The sequence below is a fragment of the Salarias fasciatus genome, chromosome 14 (genome assembly GCF_902148845.1).
Source record: "Salarias fasciatus chromosome 14, fSalaFa1.1, whole genome shotgun sequence".
Taxonomy (NCBI): Eukaryota; Metazoa; Chordata; class Actinopteri; order Blenniiformes; family Blenniidae; genus Salarias; species Salarias fasciatus.
This window is the reverse complement of record NC_043758.1, coordinates 3,597,017-3,617,549: the sequence shown is the minus strand read 5'-3', so window position 1 is coordinate 3,617,549 and position 20,533 is coordinate 3,597,017. Positions and strand designations below refer to the sequence as shown.

The 20,533-nt window shown below is 39.9% G+C and overlaps 1 protein-coding gene across 1 annotated transcript; it reads right to left on the bottom strand.

The window, feature by feature from the left end:
* Window positions 1–14,809: 14,809 nt before the first annotated feature.
* LOC115400431 (uncharacterized) lies at window positions 14,810–18,940 on the bottom strand. Its single transcript, XM_030108296.1, has 2 exons — window positions 17,849–18,940; window positions 14,810–16,368 (listed from the first exon to the last, which is right to left on the bottom strand). The coding sequence occupies exons 1-2, from the start codon at window positions 18,692–18,694 to the stop codon at window positions 16,288–16,290; spliced, it is 927 nt and encodes a 308-aa protein (XP_029964156.1). The 5' UTR covers window positions 18,695–18,940; the 3' UTR covers window positions 14,810–16,287.
* Between the last annotated feature and the right edge of the window lie 1,593 nt (window positions 18,941–20,533).

The following is a 20,533-nucleotide window of genomic DNA, read 5'->3' as shown; positions in this document are numbered from 1 at the left end:
GGGTCACAAGAAAAAATTCCTACGTTTTGAGGGGTTATTGTGCAGATTGAGCCAGAAATGTGGCCGTACGGACGAGAAAATAATTTTTTTTGGTTAAAATTCAGAGCCTCCCCCACTCTAAATTCAATCTCCCACTCTAGCTTTTCCAATACACACCCATTGTAAACTCCAAAAACGGCTGAAATTCTCTGTGTACTTTAAGGCCTACAGTTTGAATTGGTAGAAGATCTGAGATGATACTTACATACCTGAATAAAGGACAAAAATGCCTACTTTTAAAAGTAAAATGACTATGTCTACGTGAAAGTATGACAAAGTAGTACGGTTCAAAGTTGAAGGAGTTGAAAGGTCAGTTGAAGGGTTTTCCCCATCCACTTCAATGTTAAAAATAATTTAAAAAGTTGAAATATTTCAAAAAGTTGAACAAAGTTGAAAAAGTTGAAAAGGTTTAAGAAAGGGTTTTAAAAGTTGAATATTTTAAAGTTGAATGGTTAAAATCGGTTAAGATTTGAAGAAGTTATAAGGTTCCAAAGTTTGAAAAAAATCTCCATCCGTAACATGGGGCAAAAAGTTGCACAAAAAGTTGAAATATTTCAAAAAGTTTAAAAGATATTAAAAAGTTAGAACATAGCAGGAATGTCTTAAAAAGCTGCAACAATTGATATATGAATGGTTCAAATCGGACAAAATTTGGGAGGAGTAGTTAAGCGTCAAAAAAAACGCGGAAGAATACAGAATAATAATAATATTAAGAAACAGGAAAACAAAGGTGTGAATGCCTTCAGCATTCACACAACTAGAAAAATTTGCAGTTCCTGAAGAAACTGCAGTGTGAATGCTGAGCTGAAAATGCTAAACTGTAATGCAGAAGAAGTTCAAGAAGAAAGGTTGAAAACACTGCAAAGGAGTTGAAAAAAGGTTGAAAACCTTTGAAAACACTGCAAAAAAGTTGAAAAAATTTTAAAAAAAGGTTGAAAACACTGGAAAAAGTTGAAAAAAAAGTTGAGAAAGGTTGAAAACGCTGCAACAAGTTGAAAACAGTTGAGAAAGGTTGAAAAAAGTTTTAAAACACTGCAAAAAGTTGAAAAACATTGAAAAAGGTTTGAAAAACACTGTACAAAATGATGAAAGTTTGAAAAACACTGCAAAAAAGTTGAAAACAGTTGAATAAGTTTGAAAATGTTGAAAACGCTGCAAAAAGTTGAAAAAAACCTGAAAAAGTTTGAAAAACACTGTAAAAATGATGTAAAGTTTGAAAACACTGCAAAAAGTTGAAAACAGTTGAATAAGGTTGAAACTGTTGAAAACGCTGCAAAAAGTTGAAAAAACCTGAAAAGGTTGAAAAAGGGTTGAAAAACGCTGCAAAACTTGAAAAAAGTTGAAAAAGTTTGAAAACGCTGCAAAATGTTGAAAAGGTTGAAAACACTGCAAATAGTTGAAAAAGGTTGAAACACTGCAAAAAAGTTGAAAACAGTTGAAAAAGGTTGAAACGCTGCAAAAAGTTTAAAACATTGAAAAAGAAAGAAAACACTGCAAAAAGTTGAAAAAGGTTGAAAAAGGTTGAAAATGTTGAAAACACTGTAAAAAAGTTGAAAATCATTGAAAAAGTTGAAAAACGCTGCATACAGTTGAAAAAGTTGAAAAAAGGTTGAAAAAGTTGAAAAACACTGCAAAAAGTGAAAATCGTTGAAAAATTTCCAAACGTTGCAAAAAGTTGAAAAAGGTTGAAAATGATTGAAAAAGTTGAAAAAACGCTGTATAAGTTGAAAAAGTGGAAAAAGATTGAAAAAGTTCAAAAATGTTGCAAAAAAGTTGAAACAAACCTTAAGAAAGTTGAAGAAGCAGCAGAGTCAGTGTCAGAGTAACAGAGGATCAATAGAGCTCCAGTCTTAATGGGAAAATCCAGACTCATCAAGCAGCAGCAGCACAACAGGTGTGTCTGTTGCTCTGGAGACCAGCTGCACAGCAGCCATGACAGTGAACCAGCAGTTCTTATGGAGTGCGCATGGTTGAGAAAATGTCATTCCTCGAGAACCCAGAGGTGACATTGAAAAAAGATTTTTCACAATCAGATTCAGAGCCTTTCATGAATTTAATGGTGCAGGAATCATGTCTGTAGAATCATCCATTCAGCCACCGTGATGGTGCGAACATGAGAGAAGTTTTGGATTTGAGTGAGAAAATTCTCTCTCCAAAATGCATTGGAGCGGATGGGAGAAAATCTGCGCTCTCCTCACAGAAATGCAGCTGGAGAGAGAACCGTTGAGATAGGAGACCAAGTGACTCAATTGGACGGGTCACAAGAAAAGTGGCTACGTTTAGAGAGGTAATTGTGTAGATTGAGCCAGAAATGTGGCCAGGGGGACGAGAAAAGAATTATTTTTTTGGTTTAATCCAGACCCTCCCGCACTCTAAATTCCTTTCTCCCACTCTAGCTTTCCAATACACACCCATTGTAAACTCCAAAAACGGCTGAAATGCTCTCCGTACTTGAAGGCTCACATTTTGAATTTGGTAAAAGATGTGGACATGATTATAACATAACTAAATAGAGGACAAAAAATGCCTACATTTTGCAAGTAAAATGAAGTGTCTACGTCAAAGTATGACAAAGTGTAAGGGGTCAAAGTTGAAGGAGTTCAAAGGTCCGTTGAAGGGTTTTCCCATTGACTTCAATGTTAAAAATAATTTTAAAAAAGTTAAATATTTGAAAAAGTTGAACAAAGTTGAAAAAAGTTTAAAAAGGTTGAAGAAAGAGTTTAAAAAGTTAATATTTTAAAAGTTGAATGGTTAAAATCGGTTAAGATTTGAAGAAGTTATAAGGTTCCAAAGTTTGAAAAAATCTCCATCCGTTAACATGGGGAAAAAAGTTGCACAAGTTGAAATATTTCAAAAAGTTTAAGAGATGTTAAAAGCCAGAACATAGCCAGAATGTCCTAAAAAGAGCTGCACATTTTGATATCTGAATGGTTCAAATCGACAAAATTGTAGGAGGAGAGCGTGCCAAAAAAACGGCTTAAGAAGTCAGAAGAGGAATGTAATCGTGTGAATGCCTCAGGCATTCACACAATCATTGATGCCTCAGGCATTCACACACTAAAAAAAATTTGCATTTCCTGAAGAAACTGCAATGTGAATGCTGACTGAAAATGTTAAACTTTAATGCAGAAAAACTGAATAAGAAAAGGGCAAAAAACCTGAAATAAAGTTGAAAAAGGTTGAAAAAGTATGAAAACACTGCAAAAATTTGAAAAAGGTGAAAAATGTTGAAAACATTGCAAAACGTTGAAAAAGGGTTGACAAAAGGTTGAAAATTTTGAAAAAGGTTGAAAACACTGCAAAAAGTTGAATATGTTGAAAAAGGCTGAAAACACTGCAAAAAAAGATGAAAAGGATTGAAAAAGGTTGAAACACTGCAAAAAGTTTAAAAATGTTGAAAAAAGGTTGAAAACACTGCAAAAAGTTGAAAAAGGTTGAAAAAAAGGTGAAACCCTGCAAAAAGTTGAAAAATGTTGAAAAAGGTTGAAAACACTGCAAAAAGTTGAAAAAGGTTGAAAAAGGTGAAAACACTGTAAAAAAGTTGAAAGGGTTAAAACAAAGTTGAAAAAGGTTAAAAAGGTTGAAACACGTAAAAAAGTTGAAAAGGATCGAAAAAGTTGAAAAAGGTTGAAAACCTGCAAAAAGTTGAAAAAGTTTGAAAAAGGTTAAAAACACTGCAAAAAAGGTTGAAAAAAGGTTAAAAAAAGGTTGAAAACACTGCAAAAACTTAAAAAAGTTGATAGAGGGATTGTGCGAACACGAGTGAAGTTTTGGATTCAGGCGTCTCCAAATGCATTGGAGCGGATTGGAGAAAATTCTGCACTCTCCTCAAACAAATGCCTCTGGAGAGAGAACCGTTTGAGATAGAGACAAAGTGAATCAATTTACGGGTCACAAGAAAAATTCCTACGCTTTTAGGGGTTATTGTGCAGATTGAGCCAGAAATGTGGCCGTAACGGACGAGAAAATAATTTTTTTTTGGTTAAAATTCAGAGCTTCCCCCACTCTAAATTCGAATCTCCCCTCTAGCTTTTCCAATACACACCCATTGTAACTCCAAAAACGGCTGAAATGCTCTCCGTACTTGAAGGCTCACAGTTTAAATTTGGTAGAAGATCTTGAAATGATATTACATACCTGAATAGAGGATAAAAATGCCTACGTTTTAAAAGTAAAATGACATGTCATGTGAAAGTATGACAAAGTTATAATGGTTGAAAGTTGAAGGAGTTGAAGGGTCAGTTGAAGGGTTTTCCCATCCACTTCAATGTTAAAAAATTTAAAAAGTTGAAATATTTCAAAAGTTGAACAAAGTTGAAAAAGTTTAAAAAGGTTGAAGAAAGAGTTTAAAAAGTTGAATATTTTAAAAGTTGAATGGTTAAAAACGGTTAAGATTTGAAGAAGTTATAAGGTTCCAAAGTTGAAAAAATCTCCATCCGTTAACATGGGGCAAAAAGTTGCACAAAAGTTGAAATATTCAAAAAAGTTTAAAAGATATTTAAAAGTTAGAACATAGCAAGGAATGTCCATTAAAAAGCCGCACAATTTGATATATGAATGGTTCAAATCGGACAAAATTTGTAGGAGGAGTTAAGCGTCAAAATCAGCGGAAGAATACAGAAGAATAATAATATTAAAGATTTGGAATGTAATGTGTGAATGCCTTCAGCATTCACACAACTAGAAAAATTGCAGTTCCTGAAGAAACTGCAAGTGTGAATGCTGAGCTGAAAATGTTAACCTGTAATGCAGAAAAAGCTCAATAAGCAAAGTTGAAAAAACCCTGAAATAAAGTATAAAAAGTTTGAAAAAATATGAAAACACTGCAAAAAGTGGAAAAAGGTTGAAAAAGGTTGACAACGTTTGAAAATGCTGCAAAAGTTGAAAAAGGTTGAAAATATTGAAACACTGCAAGAGTTGAATAAGGTTAAAAAGTCTGAAAACACTGCAAAAGTTGAAAATGTTGAGAAAGGTTGAAAACACTGAAAAAACTTGAAAAAGGTTGAAGAAGATTGAAACACTGTGAAAAAGTTGAAAAAGTTTCAAAAAGTGTGAAAACACTGCAAAAAGTTGAAATTGGTTGAAAGAGTTTGAAAACACTGCAAAAAGTTGAAAAAGGTTGAAAAACGTTGAAAACACTGCAAAAAGTTGAAAAAGTTTGAAAAAAAGTTCGAAAACACTGCAAAAAGTTGAATACGGTTGAAAAATGTTGAAACAGATGCAAAACTTGAAAAAAGTTGAAACAGTTGAAAGAGGTTGAAAACACTGCAAAAAGCTGAAAAAGTTTGAAAAAGTTTCAAAAGTTTGAAAACACTGCTACATTGAAAAGGGTTGAAAAATGTTGAAAACACTGCAAAAAGTTGGAAAAGTTGAAAAAGTTTGAAAACACTGTAAAAAAGTTGAAAAAGGTTGAAAAAGTTTGAAACCACTGTAAAAAGTTGAAAAAGGTTGAAAAAGGTTGAAAACACTGTAAATGTTTAAAAAAGGTGAAAAAGTTTGAAAACACTGCAAAAAAGTTGAAAAAGGTTGAAAAAAGGTTGAAAAGGGTTGAAAAAAGGTTGAAAAAGGTAGAAGAAGTAGGAGAGTCAGTGTCAGAGTAACAGAGGATCAATAGAGCTCCAGTCTCAATGGAAAAATCCAGACTATATCAATCAGCATGCAGCACAACAGGTGTGTCTGTTGCTATGGAGACCAGCTGCACAGCAGCCATGACAGTGAAGTCAGCACTTTTAATGGAGTGCGCAGGTTGAAAAAATGGCTTTCTCGGGGACCGAGATGTGAAATTGAAAATGATTTTCACACAGTCAGATTCAGAAGCCTTTCATAATGTAATGGTGCAGGAATCATGTCTGTAGATCATCCATTCAGCCACGGCGATTGTGCGAACACGAGTGAAGTTTTGGATTCAGGGTCTCGAAAAGCATTGGAGCGGATGGGAGAAAATTCTGCACTCTCCTCAAATAAATGCCTCTGGAGAGAGAACCGTTTGAGATAGAGACAAAGTGACTCATTGTACGGGTCACAAGAAAAATTCCTACGTTTTAAGGGGTTATTGTGCAGATTGAGCCAGAAATGTGGCCGTACGGACGAGAAAATAAATTTTTTTTTGGTTAAAATTCAGAGCTTCCCCCACTCTAAATTCGAATCTCCCACTCTAGCTTTTCCAATACACACCCATTGTAAACTCCAAAAACGGCTGAAATTCTCTCTGTACTTGAAGGCCACAGTTTAAATTTGGTAAAAGATCTTGAGATGATACTACATACCCTGAATAGAGGACAAAAATGCCTACGTTTTAAAAGTAAAATGACTTGTCTATGTGAAAGTATGACAAAGTAGTAAGGGTTCAAAGTTGAAGGAGTTGAAAGGTCAGTTGAAGGGTTTTCCCATCCACTTCAATGTTAAAAATAATTTTAAAAAGTTGAAATATTTCAAAAAGTTGAACAAAGTTGAAAAAGTTTAAAAAGGTTGAAGAAAGGGTTTAAAAAAGTTGAATATTTTAAAAGTTGAATCGTTAAAATCGGTTTAAGATTTGAAAAGTTATAAGGTTTCAAAGTTTGAAAAAATCTCCATCCGTTAACATGGGGCAAAAAGTTGCACAAAAGTTGAAATATTTCAAAAAGTTTAAGAGATATCAAAAAGTTAGAACATAGCCGGAAAGTCCTTAAAAGCTGCACAATTGATATCTGAATGGTTCAAATCGGACAAAATTTGTAGGAGGAGAAGCGTGCCAAAAAACGGGGGAAGAATACAGAAGAATAACTAGAAAAAATTTGCAGTTCCTGAGAAACTGCAAGTGTGAATGCTGAGCTGAAAATGTTAAACTGTAATGCAGAAAAACTGAATAAGAAAAGGTGAAAAACCCTGAAATAAGTTGAAAAAGGTAGAAAACACTGCAAAAAGTTGAAAAATGTTGAAAAAGTTCAAAACACTGCAAAAGTTTGAAAATGTTGAAAAAGGTTGAAAACACTGGAAAAAAGTTTAAAAAAGGTTAAAAAAAAGTTGCAAAGGTTGAAAATTTTTGAAAAACTGCAAAAAGTTGAAAAGGGTTGAAAAAAGTTGAAAAAGTTGAAAACCTGCAAAAAGTTGAAAAAGTTGAAAAAGGTTGACAAAAGGTTGAAAACACTGCAAACAGTTTGAAAAAAAATGTTGAAAAAAGGTTGAAAACACTACTGCAAAAAGTCGAAACAGTTTAAAAAAAGTTGAAAAAGTTTATAAAGTTTGAAAACTACAAAAAGTTTAAAAATATTAAACAAGTTGAAAAAGTTAAAAAACATTGAAAACTGCAAAAAGTTGAAAGTTTGAAAAAAGTAAAAAGGTTGAAAACACTGCAAAAAGTTGAAAAAGTTTGAAAAAGGTTGAAAACACTGCAAAAGTTGAAAAAAGGTTTACAAACGTTGAAAACGCTACAAAAAGTTGAAAAAGGTTGAAAAAGGTAGAAGAGAGCAGTGAGTCAGTGTCAGAGTAACAGGATCAATAGAGCTCCAGTCTTAATGGAAAAATCCAGACTAATCAAGCAGCAGTCAGCACAACAGGTGTGTCTGTTGCTATGGAGACCAGCTGCACAGCAGCCATGACAGTGAATCAGCACTTTTAATGGAGTGCGCATGGTTGAAGAATGGCATTTCTCAGGGACCGAAAGGTGAAATTGAAAAAAGATTTTCACACAGTCAGATTCAGAAGCCTTTCATGAATTTAATGGTGTAGGAATCATGTCTGTAGGATCTTCCATTCAGCCACACCGATTGTGCGAACATGAGAGAAGTTTTGGATTCAGGCGTCTCCAAAATGCATTGGAGCGGATGGGAGAAAATTCTGCACTCTCCTCAAACAAATGCCTCTGGACAGAGAACTGTTTGAGATAGAGACAAAGTGACTCAATTGTACGGGTCACAAGGGAAATTCCTACGTTTTGAGGGGTTATTGTGCTGATTGAGCCAGAAATGTGGCCGTACAGACGAGAAATCATTTTTTTTTTTGGTTAAAATTCAGAGCCTCCCGCACTCTAAATTGATTCTCCCACTCTAGCTTTTCCAATACACACCCATTATAAACTTCAAAAATGGCTGAAATTCTCTCTATACTGAAGGCTCACAGTTTAAATTTGGTAAAAGATCTTGAAATGATGTTACATACCTGAATAGAGGACAAAAATGCCTACGTTTTAAATGTAAAATGACTTGTCTATGTGAAAGTATGACAAAGTAGTAAGGGTTCAAAGTTGAAGGAGTTGAAAGGTCAGTTGAAGAGTTTTCCCATTGACTTCAATGTTAAAAATAATTTTAAAAAGTTGAAATATTTCAAAAGTTGAACAAAGTTGAAAAAGTTTAAAAAAGTGGAAGAAAGGGTTTAAAAGTTGAATATTTAAAAAGTTGAATGGTTAAAATCGGTTAAGATTTGAAGAAGTTATAAGAGTCCAAGTTTGAAAAAATCTCCATCCGTTAACATGGGCAAAAAGTTGCACAAAAGTTGAAATATTTCAAAAAGTTTAAAAGATATTAAAAAGCTAGAACATAGCACCCATGTCCTTAAAAAGCTGCACAATTTGATATCTGAATGGTTCAAATCGGACAAAATTGGAGGAGTAGTTAAGCGTCAAAAAATGGGGGAAGAAGTCAGAAGTCGGAAGAAGAATAATAAAGATTTGGAATGTAAAGGTGTGAATGCCTTCAGCATTCACACAATAATAAAGACTTGGAATGTAAAGGTGTGAAATGCCTTCAGCATTCACACAATTAAAGAGAACAGGAAAATAAGGTGTGAATGCCTTCAGCATTCCACAATAAAGATACGGAATGTAATAGTGTGAATGCCTTCAGCATTCACACAACTAGAAAAAATTTGCAGTTCCTGAAGAAACTGCAAGTGTGAATGCTGAGCTGAAAATGCTAAACTGTAATGCAGAAGAAGTTCAAGAGGAAAGTTGAAAAAACCTGAAACAAAGTTGAAAAACAATGAAAAGGTTGAAAACACCTGTGAAAAGTTCCAAAAGGTGATAAAAGTGGAAAATGGCTGAAAAAATTTGAAAAAGGTGAGAAAATTAAAAAAAAAAAAAAAAAATTACAAGTTGGAATAGTTTCAAAAGGTTGACATTACAAAAGCCTGAAAAAAAACTCAAAGTTGAAAAAAATTGAAACACTTGAAAACAGTTGAAAAAACAAGAAAAAGGTAGTAAAAGCTCAAAAAGGTTGAATAATTTATTCCGGTTGAAAAAGCTGAAAAACTTGAAAAAAACCTGAAAAAGTTAGAAAAAACTAATGTAGAAAAATACTGAAAAATATTCAAAATATGAAGAAGTTTAAAAATGTTTACTCAGTTCAGAAATGAAAAGGTTGCTTCAAAATTGAAAAAAGGAAAAAACTCGGAAAAGTGTATATAAGCATAAATATAGCTGCACTGTTTTCAACAGTTTAAAGCAACAAAGTTGTGTCATAAAGTTTGATGTTAAAATCTGAATTAAAACTTAAATTGTTATAAAACTAATTTGATGTCATGCCATGTTCAAAGTTAAAGGCAGAATATATTTTGGAAACGTCTAAAATAAGGCAGCAGTTTTCGTGTAAAATACAAACATTTTATTAACTATTCAACAGTTCTAAACTTGAACATTGATAAAAGAAAATAGCATATATTTAGTGTTAACATCTCACAATTTGACGTTTCAGTGAATAGGCCAACAAAACTGTGTCATTTATCTTGTTGTAAAAGACAACATATGTAACTGAAACCCAACAGATCCACATGAGCAAGCATCAGCGACAGTGGAAAGGAAAAACTCCCTGTTCACAGGAAGAAACCTTTGCAGAACCAGGCTCAGAGGTGGCGGCTTTCTGCTATTCCGGTTGGGCTTCAGGGACAAAGAAGAACATGCAGTAGAGGCTCGTCGTACCTCCCAGATCAAACAGTCAGGACAGCTTTCCTCTTCTGAGTCCTTCAAGAGTCAGACTGAGTTCTAAATGTCCAGCAGCTCAGACCAGCTGTTCCTCCAGATGAAGCTTGTTCTGTCCTTGGCTGGACGGCTGCTGTTCTCACAGCTCTTGTCCATGTTGTGGGAGAGGCAGAGAGAACAGGAGACCCAGATGGAACCCTGTTGTGGTTGAGTTGGTCATGATGGAGGAAACAGGAATCAGTCCTCATCTTCATCAGCACTGCAGAGTCCCGTCACTTTGATGAGGAGAGACTTGCAGCAGCAGCTCCACAGTGAGGCCGTCAGCATGGAGGCTCCTCTGAGGTGAAGGTGGAGGGCAGAGGGAAACACTCCATCCTGCTGACAGAAGGTGGATGTTAGTGGGAGAACAAGACACATTCAGAGGTTCCACCTTCAACAATCCATGAAATACCTCGAGACGCTGCAGTGCAGGCCCACGTCAGGACTGGAGCTGAAGTTTGTTCCTCTTGGTTCAGTCAGAGTGTCTGCAGACAACAAGGCAGGACGGACAGAGGACAGATGAGTGAGGATTCATGAGACATGTGGGAACAATCTCACTGCATGTTTCAGGATTGGTGAAGTACCTGCAGCTCCGCTGAGAGGACACATGGGGACTGACTGGAGGACGTCTGGTCTGGACATCCAGCAGTGTCCTCAGAGCAGCAGGACGTCCTCTGCTCTCAGGGAGAATGAAGGCTGGCAGGCACCGTCCCGTCTCACTCGCTGGAGAATGTCTGGTGGTACCAGGGACGTCCACGTCTCTCTCATGTCCAGTACTGATGACTGCTTGATGGCTGATGGACATGCTGGGACTGAAGACACTGATGCTCTGCAGGACCTGACAGGTGAATCTGACAGGCACTCTTGGAGACGGCTCAGACAGGTGACTCAGAGGACCCCACAGTGGACAGTCTGGAGGTCGTCCAGCTCCAGTCCTCAAAGGGGACTGAAGAAGGATTCAAACTACTGGGCAGGTGTTAGTTACACCACAGAGCATGTGACTGAATGAAGCTCTGACCCAGAAGAGTGTTGTGGCCTGTGCATTCACCAACCCTGACCCAGACCCACCCACATGATGAATGCACAGGCCTACAGTCTTTTAGTCATTGAACTTTAGATTTAAATATTGTCAATTAGAAAGTGGGGATCTCAATGCAATAATCACTTCAAGAAAAACATAGTTACCTTTGAAGATTTTCACACACCTTCCCTAATTCATGAATGGTCAAACACAGAACTGAAACATCAGAAAAAGGTTATTCACAGTTAAGGAATTTAATTCAACAATCACTTCAACAATCACTTCAAAAAAGCATGATTTCTTCAAAATCAGTTTTTCACATACCTTACCTCATTCATATGCTGTCAAACACATAATTGAAACAATAAAATAAAAAAGTTAGGCATGATTCAGTTCTGTTAATTAACAAAGGCCTCATCAGGCACCTACAGTCTGAATGGAAAACAATAAATGATTAGAACACTGATCAGGTTATTGAATGAAATGAAGAAAAAGGACATCCGAAGTCTTTCTCTGCTTCACACGTAGCTGAAAGTCACGACACAGTAAACAGGATCATGGTAGCTGTGATATGTTCTCAGGACACCAGACTGGACACAGTGGTCGGGCTGTGAAATGAAAATCAGGTCCAGCAGTGTGTTCTTCTCTGTGGTGGAAGCAGTGATGAGTTGAGCATAACCTCTGGTCTGAAACAGCTCCAGAATGGGCTTCTTGGCTGTGGATGAAAGGTTTTCATTAAAGTCTCCACAGACAATGATGGGCTGACAGTCGAGAATCTCCAGAGAGTCCAGAAGGCTGCTGAGATTAGCCAGGAAAGAAGTCATGTCATAGTTAGGAGGTCTGTACACTGCTGCGATGATAGCACTCACTGGAGCATCAAGCTTCAAGGCCACAAACTCAAGATCAGTGATATTCAGCAGATACTGCTTCTCTCGAGCTTGGATGTGGTTTCTCACATAGATGGCTACTCCTCCACCACCTCTGCTGGCAATCTGAGGGAAGTTGCTGTAGGACAGGTGTCTGTTACGTCTGAACAGGTTGTAGCCTGGTAACTGAAGACTGTCTGCAACAAAGGAGCCCTGCAAATGGGTTTCAGTTAGACACAGGATGTCAGCCAAACACATTTCATGGTGGTTCTTGATGTCATTGATGTGAGCCGGTAATCCCTCAGTGTTGTGGTGAATGATGGTCAGGGTATCAGGTCTGCTCAGGGTTTCTCTCATCTGTAGAAGGGGCATCATCTCAGCTGGACTGGCTTGTCTCATGCTCTCCAGGGCTGCAGTGATCTGTTGACTGGCGTAGAACTTACTCTCATCCATGTCTACAATGTAGAGTCCACCGAGGGAAGTGACTCTGCTCACAGCAACATAAGCCATCCCAGGTTCAAAGATGTTCTTCAGTGACACCACAGCAGACTGCATACTCATTCCCTGGACCTTGTGGATGGTACATGCAAAAGCCAGTTTGATGGGGAACTGTCTGCGCACCACACCTTTCTGCTTCAGGTTGTCTTCCTCTCTCTGAATATAAACCACATCATCATTTTGCTCTGAAGACACATGGCTGTCCATTCGGAGACCCAGCTTAGTGACATGATCATTTTCTGAGACGCACCGCACCAGAGTGCCAAAACTTCCATTGACAAGACCACTTTGCATATCAATGTTTCTGGTCAGCATGACTCGAACACCCTCAGCAACCTGTAGAGAGTCTGGTAGCTCATTTCTGCCTCCTTTCACTGGTGTTTGTTTCCGTGTCATTCTGCCAGTCTGAGGATCTTTCTCGAAGTCATCTGCATCAATGGTGATTATGTTGTCAAACAGTTCAGCCAGCCTTGCAGAGTTGTGTGCATCCACCTGTTTGTTTGTAGCATAGATGTGCAGGACATCAGTTGGACAAAGAGCTGGTTCTGTTACAGTCTGATAAATCAAAGCTCGGTCAGCTTCAGACAACTCAGCAGACTTGTCTTTGACTCGGATCCTGTTCAGCATCTCTGCAAAAGCAACATCATCTTTCTGCCGCATGATCTCAGTCAGAGTGATCATCTGGAAGTGCTCGTGCCACAAGTCGATTTCAGAGGGGTCAAACACACACAGAGGAGTGGAATGCCTCACTGGAGGAAGTTGATAAAAATCTCCAACAGCAATGACAGAAACTCCTCCAAAAGGTCTCTGACTGCCTTTGATCTGCTTTAGTCGAGCATCAACGTAGACAAACAACGGCCTGGAAACCATGGACACCTCATCAATGATTAGGATTTCAGCGTTGAGGAGCTCTGCTCTGACTTCATCCAGCTTGTTACCAAGACCTTGGATTGGAGGTTTGAGACTTCTGGGAAGCTTCAGCAGTGAATGGAGAGTTGAACCTGAAATGTTAAACGCTGCTGTTCCAGTGAAAGCCGTCAGCAGGACAGTAGGCTTACTGATGTCAACCTCGTCACAATGTCGTGGAACATTTCTCAGGATCTTCGATGCTTCTGAGTGAATACATTTGATAAGATGGGACTTTCCTGTTCCAGCCCCTCCATTAATGTAATAGAAGAACTGCTCTGGACGAAGGCCACAGACTCTGTGAATGCACCATTCTCTCACAGTGTAAAAGAAACCAGCCTGCTTTAGGTTGAGACTCTGATACATGTGTCTTAACACAGCTGGGTCGATCACAGGAGGCTCTCTGGTCACTCTGGCTTCACTGACTGCATCAACTTGACGGCTGTACTCAGGGACATTTTCCTGCTCAGGATCATCAGGATGTGGTTGTTCTGCATCATCATCGTAGTCCAGTCTCACAACTTCAGACTGAGGAGCAAGGTTACACCACTCATCCATCACACCTTGATTCTCTTGAAACTCTTCAACAGCTTTCTCAATCTCTTCACTGTTTTTCTCATATTTTTCTCTGTTCTGTTTGACGATCACTTCCACTGACCGGCCGTGGTTCCAGCCTGGCAGCTGCACCCAGCCGGCTCTGTAAAAGCTCTGGTAGGTTGGAAAGCCTGATCTCTTTAGATCCTCATCTGATCGATGTGGAAGGTACAGCTTCAGTAATCTGCCATGGAAGTTCTCAGAATCTCTTTCCTCTGAGCAGCGGTAATATCTGATCACAGCTGGCTTATCGTTCTTCCTCCTCTGTACAAAGCCCATGTCATTCAGCAGTGGAAACACATCTGTTCCTTTGCTCTCACGGACAAACCTGCAGGTGGCAGCAAACTCAGCCATGCACATTTCCTCAAACTCTGGCGTTTCTGGTCTGTTCTTATACTTATCCGCCAAAGATGTCATCCAGATGTTTGTACATTCATCAGTGGTGTTCTCAAGGAAAGACAGAGGGCGACTCATTCTCAGAGGGTTCTCATCTGTTGGTATGAAAACTACAGCTCGGGAACACTTCTTCATCTTCAGTCCACACGCTCTGGCAACACATTCTTGTGCACTGATTTCTCGTTTCTTGGAGTAGGCCTGCATGACTGCTTTCATCTCCTCACTGTCATTCACGTTGCTGCTGTTGGAGTTATTGATCACTGTTTTCAGGTACTCTGAGAGTCCAGCTTCCTTCTTGGTGATGTACTTGGTCAGATAATGAATACAGCCATAAGCATTCAGGATGTAGGACACGTCGATGTTGGCATCCCAGGCTGTGAGCAGGTGTGGATTGTAGGCATTGATCCAGCAATCCTTTGGATCTCGCTTCAGCAGGACAGCACTGGATTTGTTCAGTTCATTCAGGTAAAACTCATATTCAGCCACGGTTAAATCACACTGAGCCAGAAGCTGATCTAAACTCATGGAAGCTGATTCAGATTCATTCAGGAGTCTGTTCAGAGGTCTCAGCTTAGTCTTTGCAGTTGCAGTATATTTACCACCATCAGGTCTCGTGATCATTACGTTTCTGCAGGGAGGTTTGGGAAACCCGAAACGGCACCCAGAGCCAACACTTTTGAAACATGTCTTGGTGTGTGTACGACTGTGTTTCTGGACTTCACTGACTTTCTTGTGCAGGTCAGGTTGAGTGTGAGGGTCAGGGAGCTGAGCTGTGATGTATCTGGACACAAAATCACACACAGTCTGATCATCATCCTTTTCAAACACAGGGGCACCTTCAACCCAGAGCAGGCAGTGAATGTGAGGACTTCCTCTGTGCTGAAACTCCACTCGATAAAAGAAGTCCACAACTTTACCCAGTGGCTGAGCAGGCGAGAGCAGCAAATCTCTGAATAAGGCCTCCACTCGCTTATCAAACATGCGCATTGCTGTCACAGGATTACTTCTCAGGATGTCACATTTTTCTGACCAGTCAAGCTCTTCAAAATTCACCTCCTCACCTTGCTGTCTCTTGATTGCTTCAATCACTTCAGGCCATCGCATCTCAGCAGCTGAAAACGTGCAAAAGAAGGTGGGAGTGCCCAGCTGTCTTATCATGGCAAACAGTTCACTGGTTTTCTGGTGCCAGTAGGCCGGAGTACCACGTAATGCTCTCATGAAGCGAAAAGCCTCGCGGTTTCTCACTAGTTTCTCTACTTCACGTCTGTCTTGCAGCATCCCTGAGGTTATTTTTCGTCCATCTCTGGTCATGGGTTTGCCTTTTCTCAACTGGATGGTCATGCTGTTGGTAGTCAGGTGAACCTCAATCACAAACTGTGCAAAGAACAAATAATTTGAGTCTCTGGCAAATCTGTCATCAATGGAGAAAAGTCTGGATTTGAAGTAACTGCTTGGTGACAGTTTGACACGTCTGCTCTCATCCAGGGTGTTTTGACCTGTAGGAAACTGTACAGGGAAAGCCATGGCCTCAAGTTTAGGGGTCTTAAAAAAGCCAACTGGACTGTTTCTCTCAGCAGGAGCAACACAGTAGATTCCTTCACTGAAAGACATGATTTCCTCTGCTACATTAGGAGGCTGAAGACAAGATTCCAGAGCAAAGCCACCATTGGGCATGTCACCTTCCTGCTGTTCTTCAGGTCTGTTCTCTGGTTCTTCACCATCACATGACAGAACATCTAAACCATCCTCAGCCTCATTTTCACACAGAGCATCTTTCTCAAACCTGTCAATCTCCATCAAGTCTGTTTCATCAAACTCTTCCTCCATCTCTTCATCATCATCATCATCATCATCAGGCAGGGTGGGGTCACACAGCTCAGCTTCATCTCTGATAATGATTTCAGAATACTGTGGGTGAATCAGTTTGAGTTTATGCAGGGCCTGCATCAGTTTAGACCAGGTAACAGTCTGGAAGAGCTGATGTCCTCGGTAACACAGGCGTCTCTTCAGCTTCACTCTCATTATCTGGGATTCACTTCTCAGTCTGGGCAAAGCTTCAACTGTTTCCTGGATCTCAGATGGGACACACACCACATTTCCACGGATTGCACTCTGTCTGCCTTTAGGAAGAGGAATGATCTTAGCAAAAGGGATGCACTTGCTGATCAGATGTCTCTCTAATATGTTCAAGTCTGACAGTTCTGATGGGATGTCAACAAGCTCCAGGTTATTGTGTATAGCCAGGGAGGGCATGGCTCCACGTCTCAGGTGATCATGGCAGGTATGACAGATCCACTCTTTCTTCCTTTCATCAGGAACTTTGCACTGTTCTTCACTTCTGCAGCTCTCATTACAGTGATGAACAAACTTTCCAGTGAGACAAGCTGCCACCAAGTTGGGATTTTTCAAATACTTTGTTCTGGTACAAACTTTGACTTGATTAGGAAATGAAGCTTTATGACACACAGTACATACAAATGTTGGTCCAGCCTTGATCTGAGTTCTGAAAATGGATATGGCCTGTCCAATCAAACTGTTGTCTTGTTGCTGAGGTTGTCGGTGAATTTGACGGTATTTCCGTCTAATATTTAAGGCACATCTCATATTATGCATTGTTCTAAATGCCAGATTGTTTTGATACCGGTCTTGCATGATCTTTCTCATTAGCAGCCTGTGTTTACTTCTGAATGCTTGGTCCTGGAAATAACGTTGCGTCACAGAAAATTTTTGCCGTTGTCTGAAGACCTCAGAGTTTCTATATTGTGACGTGATGTATTGTTTTTTCTTCTGCTGGATTGAAGGATCATTTCTATAGAGTTCTCTCATGTGTTGTTTTTTCTTCTGTTGGATTAAAGAGTTATTTCTATAGAGTTCTCTCATGTGCTGTTTTTTCTTCTGCTGGATTAAAGAGTTATTTCTATAGAGGTCTCGCATGTGTTGTTTTTTCGTTTGTTGGAATAAAGGATCATTTCTATAGAGGTCTCTCATGTATTGTTTTTTCTTCTGCTGGATTAAAGGATCACATCTGTACTGGTCTCTAATATATTGTTTTTGTTTCTGCTGGAATACAGGGTTATTTATGTACTGGTCTCTGATGTACCGTCTTTTCTTCTGACGGATTACATCACTGTTTCTGTATAAATTTCTCATGAAATCTCTGTGTTTTTGTCTGACAGCAGGATTGTTTCTGTAAAACTTTTTAGCTTGATTTTTCTTTCTCTCTTTCAGTGTTTCAGTTGCATAAGTTCTTCTGGAATAACACTTTTTACTTTCTCTGTATGTTTGGTTTGAAGCATACTTCTCTCTGTGTTTACGATTCCGATCACCTTTTCTGAGGGAATCCTTTCCTGAAGCCAACCGTCTCTGTATCTTTCTTCTTTCATGCGTGTTTCGTTTCAGCAGTTTGTCAGAGGTTTCTTTCACCACAGCTTGTCTTTCATGCACTGAAGGGACATCAACTTGTTCATTTCGGGACACTGACACTTGACTTGAGCTGCTTTCTAAACAAACCTCAGTGGTCGTTGTGTTCAGACTGTCTGAGTTTGATTCAACAACAACAGGTGTCTGTACAGAGTGTGAAGCAGCAGGTTGTGGACTTACAGGTCTGATGCTGACAAACGTCACAGGTTTGAACTCGTATTGGGTCGTGGATGAGGCGCCATGCTCTCTGTAGCAGCGTAGGAGTCGATTCACCATGTCCTGGAGATGTTTGAACGTCACCATCACAGCTGTTCCAGGCTCTTTGTATGAACCATCATCTTTTCTGGAGTGAGGATCAAAGAAGCCATATCTGCCACTGGGAGTCCTGAACACTGCAATACACAAGCTTACCATGATCAACAGAGCATACTGCACATCATCAGTCAAACAGTTCAGCCTGGAAGACAGGGAAAGGTAGGTATCCATACATCCAGCTGGTGGGTTTCCAAAGGTGCCAAAGACAGGAAGTATGGAGAGATCAGCTGTGAGAGTAGAGCTGCGAGAAGAAACGAGGTTAGGGAGTTCATCAGTCGCCAAATATCCAGTACCATCAGTGGGGTGTATCTTAATAGCCTGTTGATATAAAACATTCCCTTTATCCAGAACAAGGTCCAGGTCTGCTTTTGAGATCATCTCATTTTCATGGAGGAAAGCCAGAAATGTTAGAGAGTTACATGTACACTGTTTGTTTTTTAGTTTACCAAACCTGGCAGAGCTCTGGCTGCGGGAAGCACACAGTCGAATCTCAGAGGGCAGTTCTGTTATCATCACATTACCTTCATCACGTCTGCTCATTACAACATCACTGCTGACATCTCTGACTTCATCAGAAACCAGTAAGACAGCTGCCATGTTCTCGAAGAGATTAGAAGAATGCTCTGCTGACTCAGGAGTTGGATCGTGGGATTCAGTCTGCTGCTGGAAGCGACGTTTCTGAGCTTGAGATCTCTTGTTGGTGCGAGGCATTGTGACAAAAAACTGGAAAATATAAAGAAGGCAGACAAGTGTAGATCAACACAGAATGTATTATGTCAACACAAGTAGTTTGATATGAGGTTTTTTTTGTTTGTTTTTGAAATAGAAGGGTTTTTTGTTGGGGGGACACTCAAAATTCGGGTCGAGTCCCAAGTTCAGAAGGGCCCCAATAAATTGAGATGACGGCGGTATGTTTCCCCAATAAATTGAGTTGCCGCCAGCACAGCTTGACAGAAAAAATTATTATGCCAAGACAAAAGTGACAAAAATAAAACAAAAAACCAGGCAGAGTGGGACAGAGGAGAGGGACAGAGGAGATGGACAGCTAGACAGAGGTCCAGACAGAGGAGGAGAATGACAGGACAGATAGAGTGTTCAGACAGAGCAGGAGAATGACAGGAAAGACAGATTTTTTTTTTTTAGACAGAGGGGGACAGAGGAGGGGGACAGAGGAGATGGACAGCAAGACAGAAATGTATAAGAGAAGAGATCTTCAATGAAGATGGGTGGAGGAGTTGATCCGGGTACCTGCAGGACAGAAACAAAGAAATGAGTAGACTGTTTAAGGAAACAGCAGAACCAGCAGACAAAATAATCAGAACAATCTGTCACTGAACTGGGGGCGACAGTAGCTCAGTTGGTAGAGCAGGTCGTCTTATAACCGGAAGGTTGGCGGTTCGACCGTGAAAACACCCCAGAATTCATGTTCTCACTCTGACCCGCTCCAAATTTAAAATGTGATTTTTACACGAGGGATAATTTAACATTCAGCGGAGGACATGCCGGTTTTAGTAGAGTCTTCTCTGGGGATGTACTCGCTTCATTACTGGCCTATCTTGTTATACTCGTTAAATACTGGATCATGACAGCAAATGATACCTACAACACGTCAACCAGTGAGTTCTCAGTACCAGTGAACCAGTTGCCGCTGTACAGCATTTCTGTGTGTGGTCAGGAGAGCAGTAGTAAGAGCTGGAGCCAGGGGACGTGGTGTTTGTTCAGAGGATTAAATAATTCTGGAAGGTTTCCTAATGCGCCAGTCTGTGCTTGGCCTGCTGGCTGCATGTTGGGGTTTGTTTCAGGTTTTTTCCATCTACCTGTTGCCCCTCAGCCGGTGTCGTGGCTCTCTGAATTTTTTTTGAGCCGTCTTTCAGGCCAGCAGCATAACAGGAGGACAAAAGATGGTTGGTTTGTTTTGATTAACGCCCCAACAGTCCTGTCAGTCACACAGACAGCGTGTGTGTAGGAGGGGGTGTCTGTGTGGTACCTGCGTGCGGCTCATCTGTGTGTACCTGTTTGTGTGTGTGTATTGTGTGTGCGTGTTTGTATGCTGTGTGTACCGTATTGGCCCGAATATAAGACGATGTTTTTTTCCAGAAATTGCATCCTCAAAAAGTGGGGTCGTGTTATAATCACGGACTTACGGTAGATGGTCAATACCCATCCGCACCGCTAGATGGAGCCAAAGTATCACTGAGCAGAGAGCGAGTGGAGCGATGAGATGAGATCAAATGATCTGATGAAAAATGGCGGATCATCTGGAACAAAGGGGCTGAACGCTGGACAACTGAGCAAACAACAGAGGAGAAGTTATGATACCAACTTTAAACTGATGGTGATCAACGCAGCAGAGTCATCAAACTACTGCCAAGCCGCCAGGAGATCTGGTGGAGCAGAGCCTCGTTCTTATTGGAGAGCACAGAAAAAACACTACAGATGCTAACGCTATGAGAAAAGCTTTCCGTGGTCCTGAGAGACGCTTCAGAGAGACTGATAGAAGGGTGAGTGAATACGTCTCTGAAAGACGGAAAGACGGAATGTCCACCACCA

Coding starts and splice junctions, on each gene's coding strand:
- LOC115400431 (XM_030108296.1), bottom strand. CDS start 18,694: ATGCCTCGCACCAACAAGAGATCTCAAGCTCAGAAACGTCGCTTCCAG. Junction 16,369..17,848: donor CGTTTGTCAGCATCAGACCT/GTAAGTCCACAA, acceptor CTCTTCCTAAAG/GCAGACAGAGTGCAATCCGT.